Source organism: Terrapene carolina, unplaced genomic scaffold, assembly GCF_002925995.2.
Source record: "Terrapene carolina triunguis isolate 2854851 unplaced genomic scaffold, T_m_triunguis-2.0 Scaffold676, whole genome shotgun sequence".
In the NCBI taxonomy this organism is placed as follows: domain Eukaryota; kingdom Metazoa; phylum Chordata; order Testudines; family Emydidae; genus Terrapene; species Terrapene triunguis.
This window is the reverse complement of record NW_020665027.1, coordinates 101,808-116,789: the sequence shown is the minus strand read 5'-3', so window position 1 is coordinate 116,789 and position 14,982 is coordinate 101,808. Positions and strand designations below refer to the sequence as shown.

Here is a 14,982-nt window from a genome sequence, read left to right as displayed (position 1 = left end):
GGCGGGTGTCTCCTGGGGTGATGGTGGTGGCTTTCCTCAGAAGGGGGTGGTGATGGGGTGTGTCGCCAGAGTGTGAGGTGTATAGCTTGGGGGGGGGGGGGGGGGTGTCGCGTGCGCGGGGGGGGGGGGTGTATCGCTGGGGGGGGGCGGTGGGGTGTCTCCTCAGAAGGTATCTGAGTTGTTGTGTTGTGGTTATTACAAGTCTTCTAGCATGCAGCCTGTCTGGTGAAAGTAGCTGGAGTTCCCCAGTCCTGGCGGCTGAAATGGTAATGGGATGGTAGCTATAGGGCTCCTCCTGAACTTGTTGATGTTTTTTTTAAGTCAATGAGGCTGGTTTAGTGGATATTAAGATCTGTTTGTGGGAGTGTCTGGCTCTGGTGAGGGGACTGGTCTCATATTTCAGATGCTACAATGACTAGAGATGAGTAACCGTAATTACATGTAGCCTTCAGGGAGAGTCCTGGTAATCACTTACGCTTTGATTTGCTTGGTGCTGTACAAGGTACAAAAATTAAAATTTTTAGCCCATAGTAATTTGCAGTGTAAAGCTACAGATGGGATGCAGTGGGAGATATATCCCTTCTCTAACTTTTTCTTCACATTAGCTACTCGCTACTTATGAATGGCACCAGTTTTTAAATTAGAGAGAATGGTTACCTGGATGGGGTGGATTAATCTTGTGCATATAAGAGAGGATTTGGTTAAGTTTGGGCACCAGAGTACTTTTAGGGGTGGATGGGAGACTGTCATCTCCAGCTCATCCAGAAGGGAGCCTGGTTTAAAAATGAAAATAGAGGTTGGTTGTATGTTACACCAGTTGTGGGGGAAAGGAGCTGAGAGAAGTCCTTAGATTAGATAAACTCTAGGGATATCAGTAGTGAAGGAAGTTGCTCAACTGTATGTGAGTTAGGGGCAAGGGAGAATTGGAAAGGCAAGTGTCGAGACCTCAAATGTCAATGGTTTACTGTAGGAAAGAGAAGTTATGTTATAGAAGTGGATGCAACGCTATTGATTGTCAATGTCTGGGAAGCAGAAACTATGGTAAAAATATAAATCTCAGGTCAATGGAATGTAAGCATATTTTTATCACTATACATAGAAAATAATATAGTGTGGGTGTACTACTAGCCTTTGGATCTAGACCTCGATGGATAAGTTGGAACGGGCAAAAATCTGTTAACATTGATTGACTTCAACTAAGTTTGGAGAAATTGGTTGACTGTCACTTAGAAACATGGTTGGAAGCCACACAGGGTGTTTGTGGGGTTTTTTTTTTAAAGCTGTAAAAGGTGATTGGTACAGATTGTTCTGGAGCAAAGGAATGGCTGTTACTCACTTAGATCTTGGTTTGAGGGCCTTGTCTATGCAAGGAGAATTTTTTGAAACAGCCCCCCTCCCCCAATATCAATTCAGCTCCGTCAGTGTTTTATTGGTAACACCCTAGTGTAGATTGGCTGCTGCCACACTCAAGTACTTTGGCATCAAGCTACTCAGTAGGTAAGTTTGGGACAGTGCTTAAAACAGTGGCAGAAGCCAGTGGCTATCTTCTATATTGAGCTGCTGATGCAGGAGTTAGCCATATTAAGAGTTTTCCTAGTGGAGACATGGCCTTAGTAACCCTAATTATCATTCTTGTGGCATCATACCAAGCAATACTACTGGCACGCTAAGCTTCAGGAAGAGCTGTTTCAGGGAAGTGAGGAAGCTACAAGTCTAAAGGGAAAAGTTAGGAGGTTAAAATTGAATTGTCATTTAGGCTGCTTAGGAGCAATGTAATAGAAGAAGGAATCTCGAACTTCAGAACTAGAAAGTAAAGGTGATACAGAAATTAGTATATACAGAAAGGTATAAAAGTTTGGCCTAAATAAATAAAAATCCTTTGAAATGAAGAAAAATCAACTTTTGAAGTAAATTAAGCTAAACAAGAAAAAAGACACTCTTATTCCGGAATCAGAGGGTCCACACATGGAGTTACTCTGGAATAGCTGTTCTGGTTTAAATAAACACTGCCTTATTCTCGAATAACTTTCATTTGTAGACAAGCCCTAAGAAGCCTGCCAAACTCAGTGAATCATTCCTTGTCTCCACTAGAGTTTGAACTTTCAGTCTGCACCAGTTTTGGATAACTTTCCCACTACTCTCCTAAAGTGTACTGGTGGCTGTCTGAAATCTAGAATGCATTGCTTTTGGAAACTCTTGGTTAGGTACCCATAAAGCACTGCAGTTGACAGTTTAAAATGGCAGTAGTAGAAGTATGTAACAATTGAATTGCTTCTGAACATGAAGTCAGCATGGCTAGAGTGGACTCACTGAACTGTTTAAACTGGTACCATTATAGAATCAGAATAATAGAAATGTAGGATTGGAAGTGACCTCGAGAGGTCATGAAGTCCATCTGTCTGCTCTGAGGTGGGACCAAGTATGCCTAGACCATCCCTGATAGGTGTTAGTCCAGTCTGTTCTTTAAAAACCTCCAATGATGGGGATTCCACAACCTCCATTAGAAACCTATTCAGCAACTTAATTATTCTTATAGTTAGCTTTTTCTAATATCTAACCTAAATCTCCTTTCCTGTACATTAAGCCCATTATTACTTGTCCTTCCTTCAGTGGGCATGGAAAATGATTGCTAGTCCTAAAATATGTTAAGGATGGCTGTTATCAGGTCCCCCCTCTTCTTTTCTCAATACCAAACATGCCCAGTTTTTAAGCCTTTCCTCATTGGTCAGGTTTCTCTAAACCTTTTATCATTTTTATTGCTCTCCTCTGCACTCTCTCCAGTTTATCCACACCTTTCTTAAAGTGTGGTGCTTGGAACTGGACACAGTACTCCAGCTGAGGCCTCACCAGTGTTGAATAGAGTTGGACAGTTACTTCCTGTAGTCTGTTTGGTGTGTGTGTGTGCGCTTTGTGTGTGCCATGCTGGCTGTACACAGATAGCTGTCCCAACAGACCTCGATCGAACTTCCCAAAAAGACCACAGACGTGGTTCTGCAGTGAAGGCACTTGGCCAAGTTTATTGTCAATGAAGCATGGTCCTAGCTCCCTGGATCATTGCCTACATTTGCACTAGCACATGTGTGCCTATGACAGTGTACGTATCTTAGTGAATGGTAGGACTTTCCAGTCCCCCTTCGGTTGGACAAAGACACACCCTGTGCGACCTCTTTTTTCATACACTGATACAGATAAGTTACGTATTGCCCCTCTGACGTGGTTAGTTACCACCCATTACCTTGTACATGTTGATTTGATCAAAACATCTGTATCCATCACCCTGTCATCCTAACCTTATCTTTAAGAGGGGCCAATGTGTCCCTGTATCATCTTCAGGGAGTGTGTTTACACCATAACTTTGTTTCAAGGTGTTCTGGTCCCTACTCTTCTGGAATGTGTTTACTTGAACACTTAGTGCCAAGAGTGCTTGTGTTTTTTTGCAACGCCAGACCTATTGTTGCCAAGTTCATGTATTGGACAGTGAACCTTCAAGCAATCATCTGCTTTGTGACTGGGCAGGGCCTGACTTGGCCTGACTCTTGCTCACTCTTTTTCTCTCAGCAAGGCTTGACTTTAGTTCGGGCCTCAGGCCTAGCTTTTTTTTTTTTTTTTTTGGTAACAGCATCATAGCTGTGTAAGAACAGTTCAGTTCTTTAGTGTAGGTATGGCCTTTCATCACAAGGGTGTAAAGGAGACAAGCAGAGGATAAGGAGACTACAGAGAAGCTAATATTGCTGTGTATGTCTTCATCATGCAGGATAATAGGAGGAGTGGGGGAAAACATGTCATCTGCAAAGAGTAACCAGGGGATAGGCAAAGGTGAGACTTTCAGAGTTTTTTTTTTTTTTTTTTTAAATGTTGGGGAACAACTTAAGAACTTGGCCAGCAATAAATTGCTGTGACTGGATGTTCCTCATGGGAGAACTTTGAAGAAACTAAAGAAGGAAAAAATTGTTGAGCTGCTAACAGTTTATCATTAAATTATACCATACATTTGGCACTCTATCAACATGCTGACTCTGAATTGTTCTTTAGAAGACACCTGAGATAATAGGCATCTTTGAGGTGTGTCTTCACTAGGAAACATAAGAGACAAGGTAGGTGAAGTAATATCTTTTATTGGACCAACTTTTGTTGGAGTGAGAAACAAGCTTTTGAGCTTACACAGAACTCTTCTTCAAGTTAAGCTTTGTGTTAGCTCAAAAGCTTGTCTTTCTCGCTAACAGAAGTTGGTCCAATAAAAGATATATTGCCTCGCTCACCTTGTCTCTCCTGATATCCTGGGACCAACATGGATACAGTAACATTGCATACAGACTAGGAAAGATGATCAGTCTTCTGCACCATTGTACACTTACTTACCAGTGTTGGAAGTCGTAGCACAAACAGGACATAAGCATTTTTTATGACAGTGGTGGTAACACCTGCACCCTGTCTATGCAGCAGCCTCTCCAGTTGGTAGCGCTGGTGCAGAAAAATTATGTAATTTCTTATTGTGGATAAAGACCTTGACTGGTGAATCTACCATGTCTTTTTTTTAATCAAAAGGTTAAAGTTATGCTTAGAATAATCTGCTAAACATTATCTTGGTATTTGGGGTGCATCTGGGATTGGAGTAGCATTACCCAACATCTCAGTAAATAAAATACTAGGGATGACAAAAAAAATCAGGCCTGTACCTGTTAGTCTTTAAAGAACCAACTATGGTTGCAATTGTTAGGCTTTCCAAAGGCTCTTTCCATAATTCTTCAAAAGTAGTTAAGGAAATTCTGTAACAATGGGGTGAGTAGTAAATTCAAAAAGGTATCACAAAAGGAAGTCTGTCATGAACGTAATGTCTGTACACTGCTTTTCCATTTCCTGTGTCTTGTTTGAGGTAGTCAACAAATAGAATACTTGGAGTAAAAATAGAGAGTGTCAGTTCTCATTATAGAAAGCTTTTTTATTGGTTTGCTTAAGATGCCCACTTCAGTTAAGTTATGTATATCACTACAAAGAAGTGTATTTGAATGTTGCGAGTTCTGGACCTTGCACCTGGGGAAATGGGGTGGAATAGGTGGTGGTCAAAATGTTGGATGAAGTCCTGGTGGAAATAGACTGTATGCCAGAATTCAGGTGAAGTTGTCAGAAGAGGTGAAAAAATATAGCTTACTCCTTGGTTATCACGGTGTACAGAACGTAAAAAAACAGAAAACTTAGCAGACATCTACCAATCCTAAGTAAGAAATTTATGAATGGGGCCAGGCACCACCATTGAAGTCCAAGGACAGCAATGTCTTGGTAAAGTTCTGCCCTCTGCTGTCCTCAGATGCTAGGAAGGTGGGGATGGGGGTACTTCTGGAATTTCTGCCATAGTGCTTGGAGGGCTTTGGTTGATTGTATCAGCTTCTAGCTAGTAAGGGTCTGAAATTTGAACATCCCCTTCTCCTCCCAACTGCTTGAAAGGAGAATGAGGTCCCTCCTCATTCCCAAAGCCTCCTGGAAGCTCTAAGGAGAGTGATCTTTGTTCTTCTCCTTCCATAGCCTGTCTCTTTTTTGGGGGGGGGGAGGGGGTTCCTCCTACCTTGTGAATAATTACAGTGCATGCCTCTGTTTCTGATGATTTGCCCAAGAAAGTCTGAAATTGTCATGATTTTACAGTTACTGCTGCCCATAGCGATCTAAATAACACCAGCAAAACTGCCTATGGTGTCATTAATTCGGCAACTGAGGCACTAGAGATTTTTGTCTTTGGACCAAGGAGAATGATGTATTGGCTATTCTTGTTTCACGTGTAGGGGGTTCTTGGTAACCATAATTAGACTAAAACTCTTTTGATGAAAGCTTAAATTCTACAGAAACTGATATCTTAGACTCATGGATGAAGCTACTTGGCTCATTGCAGGTTGCAAGTATAATGGACAGGAGCAGGGTCTATAAAGGTTTTAAGTGGAACTTTATATCGGTCTTGCATGACAATCTGGTAACATTTTAACCCAGTCAGCTTCTTCACTGACTTTTCAAAGACTGAAAGTTCCCATGATGTTGCTCAGGTTATCTGAGTGTTCTCTGATTCCTACCTCTTAATTGAATTCTGATTGTCCTGAAGAATGATTTTCGCATGAAGGTAATGCAGGATTTCATCTTGGGTTGATGTATTTTGACTTGGGTACTCAAGTGTTCTGAACTTTAGTGCCGCTGACTGTGGATGTAAAGAAGCTGAGAAGTTACATCCCAAAATTGAGTTTGGACGAATCACTGAATTATTTGATTTCTTTCCAGGTTTATGAAAACCTGATACATCTTGAAAATGTTTAACAAATCATTTGGAACTCCGTTTGGAGGCAGCGCTGGTGGCTTTGGGACTACTACAACATTTGGACAAAGTAAGTAATAGAGCTACCATTGGTGTTTTGTTTTTTTAATGAAGAAAAACTACTGGTAGTGGAAATGGTAGTTGGAAGTAATCTGCAAATTGGAACTGTAAACTGCAGATAAAGAGAAATGAATGGGGGTGGGAATTAGTTGGACATGATAGAATTTTGTATTTTTTAACTGACACATTAAACTGGACTGGATTCAAAATTTGGTTTTCATGCACTAGCAAACAAATTAAGTGGATGATATAATAGTTCTGTAATTCCATGTGTACTCAGCAAAGTGATCACTGGATAGCTACAGTAGCGATTCTAATGGTGGGGTAAGTCCAATCTTCAAAGGTAGTTCCTTCATGTTGAGGTACATTAGAAAGACAGTGAAGGAGAAGGGCACACTGTTGCTGCCCATGGTGAAGAATCTTTGGAATCTGCTGAGCCTACCAACCAGGATGCAAAATAGTGCTATTATGAGCAGGACATGCTTATCCCTTATGGATTTCTAATGTTCTTGTACTGGCTTAATGGCTGATAAAATGCATTGCAGTGTTTCTAAATTTACATTAATAAGCTATATGTAGTGCTGCCTGTCAGATCTAGCTATTCAGTTAAGGAGTGAAAGTAATGCCAAATGTTAAAGTAAACAATGGAAATCTCTACAGTATGGAACAGGAATCTTTGTATTCCAACATAGATGACTGACACTAACCACTCTTGTAATACTTCATTTTTTCCAGAGTGCTGTAAAAATATTAAATTGCATCATTCAGGTAGAAAACTGAGACTGTGATTTGTTCATAGTCATGGAGTAGGGAAAGCTGGGAGTACAGCAGAAGTAGGTGGTTCCTGTGTGTATGTGCCCTTCTCATTATACATGTTGTTGTTGTATAGATGCAGGCTTTGGTACTACCAGTGGAGGAGCATTTGGAACATCAGCCTTTGGGTCAAACAATAACACAGGAAGCCTCTTTGGGAACACACAGACTAAACCAGGTATAGCTGAAGTTGCTCAGTAACCAGAATTCATCACTCTAACTTATTCACACAGTGTTGCTGAAAAGAGTTGTTTTAACTTTAATCCTGTTGTGTATTCTGGTTTCAGGAGGATTGTTTGGTTCAAGTACATTTAGCCAACCAGCCACCTCCTCCACAAGCACTGGCTTTGGGTTTGGAACATCAACTGGAACTTCCAACAGCTTGTTTGGGACTGCCAGCACTGGTGGAGGTCTCTTTTCATCCCAGAATAATGCCTTTGCTCAGAATAAACCGGCTGGGTTTGGAAGTGAGTAGAAACTACTGCGTGTTTTCCAGCTCTGGTTTCTTGCTTTAAGTAAACATTGAAGGACAATGGTTAAACTAGCATGAAACACATGGTTGAACAAATGGTGCAGATTCATTATGACAACTGTACCTTCACTACCTTTTCCCTGAAGCTTTGCCAACAATAGCATTTACTGAGATCCACAGTATTCAGAGGTGAACTGCTCTGCTGTTTATATAATCTGGAGCTAGGACTCTGGGACGTGGATCTCAAATACATTGGCTGATATTACTGTTTGCAGCTTGTCCAGTTATAAGACTCAATCTTCCTATTGGATTCGTTTCATTTTAGTTTTTAATCCCTGCAACAGTGTTCTTTCTAGTACCGGAATAAAATCACTATTCAATCCTCTGGCACTAGCATGTTAGAAACTCCTGTTATGAAACATATAGCAAAAGGCTTCCTTTACAGCACAACACAGCCCCTGCAGTTGCTGCCACAAACTCTTCTGAGCCAGAGAAGTTACTCCTCGCCCCTGCTTCCCCAAGGGACCAAGCTAATTCCTGAACTGCATGAGAGTCACTTCCATTGCCTCTTGAATTAATCTTCTAGCGCACGAGCCGTGCACATAGCACACAACTTCCTTAGTTGTGGTGCCAGGAGCAGAGTGAAACTGGCTAGGATTGTTACTCTTATGTTCTCCATTGCTTGGTAGTAGAATGTACTGAGCACAGGCTTGATCTTCTGCTATAGAATACTGCCTCAGGGGAATGTAAATGTAGGGTTCCTGCATTGGTATGAATCCCCAGTAGCAATGTTTTTACTTATTCCACTGATGCTCCTTTAGTGCCTTATGAAAAGCTTTCACAGAATCTCTTGTAAGGTTGCCGACCCCTGCTCTAGAACAGTGGTTCCCAAACTTTAACAACCTGTGAACCCCTTTCACTAAAATGTCAAGTCTTGCGAACCCCCTCCTAAAAATTAATATTTCCAGGGATATTCTCCTTGACCTGAGTATAAATTATAAAAGCAGTGATCCTGGAAACATTGTTTGTTTTTGACATGCTTATTACACACTATTTATTAATTATCATTTATCGTGACAGTATTTTTATTACATTATGAAAACGGCAACACACTTCCAAGCTCTCGCTTTCGTAGTTTGTCACTTTGAATAAGCCTGTTATAAGACAAGTCTCCTAGGTTTCATCAAGGAGTATCAGATGTGAAACAGCATGAAGGTATTTAAGAAGCCAACTCAGAGTTCCTCCTACACAAGCATTCAGGTCTTGAGCAGTCCAGGCAAACAATGCACGTTACAACAAAGCTTAAACTTGTTCTTCATAATAATTTTAAAAACAATACTAGCTGCCTATTTAATTTTAAAAACAGCAAAAAATATCCACCTCCCTTTCCATTTCTTCTAAGGAGTCTTGAAGTTTAAATCTCCTCAGTGTGATAGAGATGCTTGCTTTGATCTGCTTAGCTCTTGAAAGTCCAGGAGCTCTGGGCTGCTGACCCGTGCTGCCCAGGGTCTCTAGGGACAGCTCTGTCCGCCATTAGGGAATTTTTTCCCAAGAACCCCCTGTAACATTTCGCGAACCCCCAGGGGTTCATGAACCCCAGTTTGGGAACCACTGCTCTAGAACCTTTCAGAAGTGGTGTGCCGAGTCGTCTTTATTCATTCTAATTGAAGGTTTCGCGTGCCAGTAATACATTTTAACGTTTTTAGAAGGTCTTTCGATAAGTCTATAATATATAACTAAACTATTGTTGTATGTAAAGTAAATAAGGTTTTTAAAATGTTTAAGAAGCTTCATTTAAAATTAAATTAAAATGCAGAGCCCCCCGGACTGGTGGCCAGGACCCGGGCAGTGTGAGTGCCACTGAAAATCAGCTTGCGTGCTGCCTTCGGCACGCATGCCATAGGTTGCCTACCTCTGTTCTAGAGGATCAAGAAGCTTGTAGGTAATACAGGGAGTGTTAAATCAGGAACTTGGGGAGTTTTCCAAGCAGGAGATGGTCATCAGAGAAGCAGGATGAAATCTGTGCCAGACAAGATTAAACTTGAGACCTGTTTTCTTAATATCATGTTAGTAGGTAGTTCTACATTATCTTGGATTAGTTTGTGACAGATACTTGATCCCACCTGTATTCATTGAGTCTAGCTGGTCTTTGCCACTGCAAGAGCATTGTTTGCATTATAACTTAAGGCAGCTGTGTCACGGTCTCCCACAAATATGCATTCTGTTTGACAGACAATATAGTCTCTTCCCCAAAGAGGTTAACCTAAGTTAGGATCTAATGTGAAGAAATAGTAGCACAATAATGGTTGGGGGTGCAATCTAAATAGCTAGACAAGGTCATATGGATATCTTGGTCTGTTTTTACATCCTTAACAACTGTTGATCTATAGGTTATATACATGACTGTCTCATGAAATCTATCCCAAGTTTTGTCCTCAACCAATGAAGTTGTGAGCTATTTCAAAAACATCTAAGCGGTATATGAAAGGAGGAGACAGAAGAAAAGCCTTTAAGCTTAAATGCATGGTTCTGAAACTTAACTCTGTCTCTCAAATCTCAGTACTCTAGTGTGGTTTGAATAAAATAATTGGGTTGTAGTTCTTAAAAAAACACACTTGGAAAATCTCAAATGACTTTCATTTTCGTATGGATTCTTTTTCTTATTTACAGACTTTGGAACAAGTACCAGCAGTGGAGGTCTCTTTGGAACCACTAACACTGCCTCCAACCCTTTTGGGGGTACGTCTGGCTCTCTCTTTGGGCCAACTAGCTTTACTGCTGCTCCAACTGGGACTACCATTAAATTTAATGTAAGTGCTGTTTATTTTCTCAAGGTCTAACTTCTGCTTACTGTAGGGAACGGTACATTCTGCTATTCTTTACTTTAAAATGTTGGCTTGCTAGGACCTGTGGAATAAAATAACTGATTCATAGGCAGTTGTAGAAGGCATGTGCGCTTCAGTAGAACTATTGCAGTGGAGGCAGCTTATGCAAGCAGTTGTCCAGAAATAATTCACCAGCTTGCTTTGGTATGGAAAAGTCTTGAATTATTGTATGGGAAACATAGATTAACTTCTCATCTAGACTTGTTAGAGCTGCATAGACCTAGAGCTTGTGTCTGAATTCTTGCCAAACAGACTTTATTACTAGCTGTCATTTAAAATAGAATTTTCAGAGTGCTGACAAATGTTAAAATTCTATTGCAATTCTTTTATAATCAAGACTAAATTCTTACTAATAGCAGTGGAGACTAAGCTTTGTTGGTATGTTAGTGGTATGTTGTCCCCTTTGGAGTCAGTGCAGCTCTAGAAAGATTAATTGAAACACCAAGAATCTTTCTAGATTACTCTTTAGGTTGAGGCCCCTTTAAGAGATGTCTGGAATAAATGACTCTGAAGATTCTATGGCAGTTGAGAAGTGAATGATGGTCCAAAAGAGGAGAAACTGCAAAAATGGGGTAATAGTGAAAGGTTTCAACCTCTGTCTGCCCTGGAGGGCAGCTGAGGATGCGGAGCATCCTGCCAAACACCACTGTGACTGATCTTTACAAACTTAGAGGGCTGAGAGTGCACACAACATACTGCAGCATCCTAATAGAAATGGAGTCTTTTCACTGAAACCATCTCTCAGGAAATGATGAACTTCAAAGGAATGGACAGAATAGTGAAAACAAACTTGAGCATATGTGATCCTCCCTAGGATAGGGAGAAAGGTTGTTGGGGATAACTCTCAAAGGCTTTAGAGAACTATATCAGAAGTCTGGGGACATGTTGCCTTTAAAAATTACAAACTAAAAAGGCAAATTGCACTGAATTCTGAGAATTATTGGGGGGAATTTACTGTGCTGATTGATGTTGAAGGCCACAGCTACACATAGCACTGTGCTGCACCATTCCAGTGTCTGTACTAAATTTAGGCTTTGTATTTAGGCAGGATGTATCTGGACAGTAGACATTGACACTTATAAAAACATAGGTGGATGTGAAACAAATTGAGTATCTAACTCTTTTCTTGCAGCCACCAACCGGCACAGATACTATGGTAAAATCTGGAGTTAGCACTAACATCAGCACTAAGCACCAGTGTATTACTGCTATGAAGGAGTATGAAAGCAAATCCCTAGAGGTCAGTCAAATCAAAGATTTAAACTTTTTTGCTGCCTCCCTCGCTAAGCTTTGGTCTTATGACTTGTATGGTATATGAGCATCCTGACATTAGGTCCATACAGTACATTAAAATATTTAATCTTCGGTACCTGCATCATTTTAATGATGTTGTTCTTTGAAGGCTGTTAACTTTCTAAAGTGATATACCTGTGGCAGGCTGACGTGTCATCCAGTAGAGCAATTCGCTTTTCATTTGCATCAGCTGGGCTTTTAAATGCTTAACATGGCATCCTCTACAGATCTGAAAATAACTCTTAGACTATCTTGGGATGAAAGGGAGAAACATACGGTAAAGAACAATTTTTCCTGGTAGAGGGAATGAGAGGATGATTAGCATTTAGGGACTGTGGAGCTCTCTAGTAGTAGTCTCTTTGGGGTCTTCACTCTGAAAGCTCTTCATTTGAAAGGCAAATTGTTTGTAAAACTTAAACAAGTCTCCTAGTCAAAAGGCCCTGTTAACTTTACAAGGTGGGTCATTATTTATTTAAAAGAAAAAAAAAAAAAACTTTCACAATCTTAACATGAACTAGTGGGTGCACTTAAGGAAACCTACCGTTAGAACTGGAATTAACTTAAGAATAGAGTATTATCGAAACCTGTAACATCTCTAAAGTGGCAAAAAACTTTGAATGTACCCTCTGTATATGTTGGGATTTTTTTTTTTTTTTGAGGGGGCGGCGGGTGTCCAATTTCTGAGCTTAGTGCATCTAAGAGCTACAAGGCAATTGCTCAAACTTGGTTTGTCCCACATGAAATGACGGTGTAAAGAAAACGAGTGTGTTTTTTGGTTAGGAACTCCGTTTGGAAGATTACCAGGCAAACAGGAAAGGGCCCTCAAATCCAGCGGTAGCAGCTGCGGGGTTATTTGGCTCCTCCACAGCTACATCCAGCGCAGCTACTGGACTGTTTGGCTCCTCCGCCACTAATGCAGGTTTTTCATACGGACAGAATAAAACAGCTTTTGGAACCAGTAAGTGTTGACCTACCTGCTAGCTTTACTGTCACCATAGACCTTGGTACGTAAGAATTCAAGGCTACTTCCCTTTTCCCCACTTTGCTCTTAGGACAATTTACATTAGTAAACTCACTTTATACAACTAGATTATGACTGTTATCAAACTTGGGTTGTTAAACACTTGTTATACAAACTTTGCATCAGTTCCTGCACCAATGTAATGTCTTTCGACAAATATTGAGAGGGGATCTGACATTACAAGAAAGCTTACAGTCCTTGTGTGCTATTAACAAAAAAATCACTGATAAATAGAACTCATCCATGTGTTTGATTGATTACACTACCAATATCATGAGAGTGAAGTCTAGCCTAGTTCTGCCAACTAAATCAGGACAAAACCCCAATAGAAAATGTACTTAATGCTTGCAGGAACTTGCTTCCTTCATTAGAGCAAAATCAGGATAACGTCTGCTTCGTTAGATGAAAAAACCTAGCCTCCTGCTGCCCTCTTGGCACAAGCAGCATGTGTGTACCTCCATTGCAGGGGTCTATTAACCAAAGAAAATAACTGAAAACCAAGTGGAGTAAACAATCTTGTTCAAAAATCAGTGCTAGCCCAAAACTGAAATGTGTTAGTGGGAAGAACAGCTCAAAAATAGATTAGATTGGTAACTAACTTGCAATACAGAACTTCTGGTAACATTTCCTTACGTTCAGATGTGCAATATTAGGGCAGACTTGTACAGGAACTTGTCACTTTATGTTGTAGTTCTGTTCCTGAAAAATGCGACTTTAAGCGAAGCGATGTTAAGCGAATCCAATTTCCCCGTAAGAATTAATGTAAATGAGGGGGTTAGGTTCCAGGGAAATTTTTTTCACCAGACAAAACACGCGCGCACACACGCGCACTATAAGTTTTAAACAATTTAATACTGGTACACAGTGATGATTGTGAAGCTTGGTTGAGGTGGAGGAGTCAGAGGGTGGGATATTTCCCAGGGAATACCTTACTGCTAAATGAACTAGCAATTAACTGAGCCTCAAGGGTTAACTCTCACAACACTCTACAAGGCAGCAGGAAAGGAGGGAGGGCAGACATAGAGACACACCCTGTGTGTGAGAGAAAAAAATGCGCATTTCCTCTTTAAGTAGCTGGCCCCAGGCTTAAGTACACTGCCTTGTTAATTAAATCAGCTTGCTGAGACCTGAGATGGCAGCTACTGCGTAGAAGCTCCCTCACTCCGTGTCCCCCCTGCTGTATGGAAGATGGAGTAAGCAGGGTGCAGGAGCAGGGTGGAGGGGAAGACACCTTAACATTAGCCCCCTTCTTCCCCGTCCCTCCCGTACAGCAAGCAGGAGTCTCTGGGAGCAGCTCCAAGGCAGAGAGCAAGAGTAGCACATGGGAGTGGGGAGCTGATAAGGGGCTGCTGGTCCACCCTGATTCCAACCACCCACCTAATTGATCAGCAACTTAACATCGAAACAACATTAACCGGGATGACTTTAAGTGAGGAGTTCCTGTATAACTATGAAATCAGTGACCATAAACTGAAGACGGAAACTACTGCACAAACTTTGTTTAAACACCAGTGAATGCCTACCCCATCAAGGAGTAAGATCTTGCCTTGGGCACATTTTAAGGTTCTTGTGGATTGGGTTAAGTCAGCCATCTTAGGGTATGGTTTTCATACACAATTCAAAGCCTCCAATGAGATTGGCCATACATTATTTTCTCTGTGTCCATGATGTCCCATGACTGGTTGGTCCAGAGGAACATAGCAGGAAAGGTCGGGTTGTGAGCACAAGAGACAAACTTTTATATGAGCTGGAGCTAGACTATCGAAATTATTGAAGAGATAACAATGACCGTGAACTTTTTTGCACTTTGTGTGGAAAGTGATACTCATTTCTTTGGATGTGGCTTGATAAGTTTTTGTTTGTGTGTACTTTCAGCACTTCCTGTCAGTCACACGCAAGCAGAACTAGTCAAGTTGTTTCTCCTAGAGGCTGAAAAACAATAAAAAATTAATATTTGGGAGACGTTTAGACAGTCCTATGTATTGGCAGCTATAGAAGTTGCTAGCTAATAGTAGACTTTGAACTTTGATATTGGGTGTCATCTGTAAAAATTGTTCCTTTTGCTAACCTTTTTTGGTTGCCTTTCCTCCCCCTATGCAATCAGGCTAGTCAGATGTTGGCACCACAATCCAGTTGGTGCAATACA

At 40.9% G+C, this 14,982-nt stretch overlaps 1 protein-coding gene across 1 annotated transcript in view; it reads left to right on the top strand.

The window, feature by feature from the left end:
• NUP98 (nucleoporin 98) overlaps positions 1-14,982 on the top strand; it is a 60,568-nt gene that overhangs the window by 484 nt on the left and 45,102 nt on the right. The window contains exons 2-7 of the mRNA XM_026659795.2: positions 6,259-6,362; positions 7,242-7,343; positions 7,453-7,632; positions 10,308-10,447; positions 11,655-11,762; positions 12,596-12,773. Of these exons, the coding sequence (XP_026515580.1) occupies positions 6,287-6,362; positions 7,242-7,343; positions 7,453-7,632; positions 10,308-10,447; positions 11,655-11,762; positions 12,596-12,773 (784 nt within the window). The 5' untranslated portion in view covers positions 6,259-6,286. The remainder of the gene's footprint in view (positions 1-6,258; positions 6,363-7,241; positions 7,344-7,452; positions 7,633-10,307; positions 10,448-11,654; positions 11,763-12,595; positions 12,774-14,982) is intronic.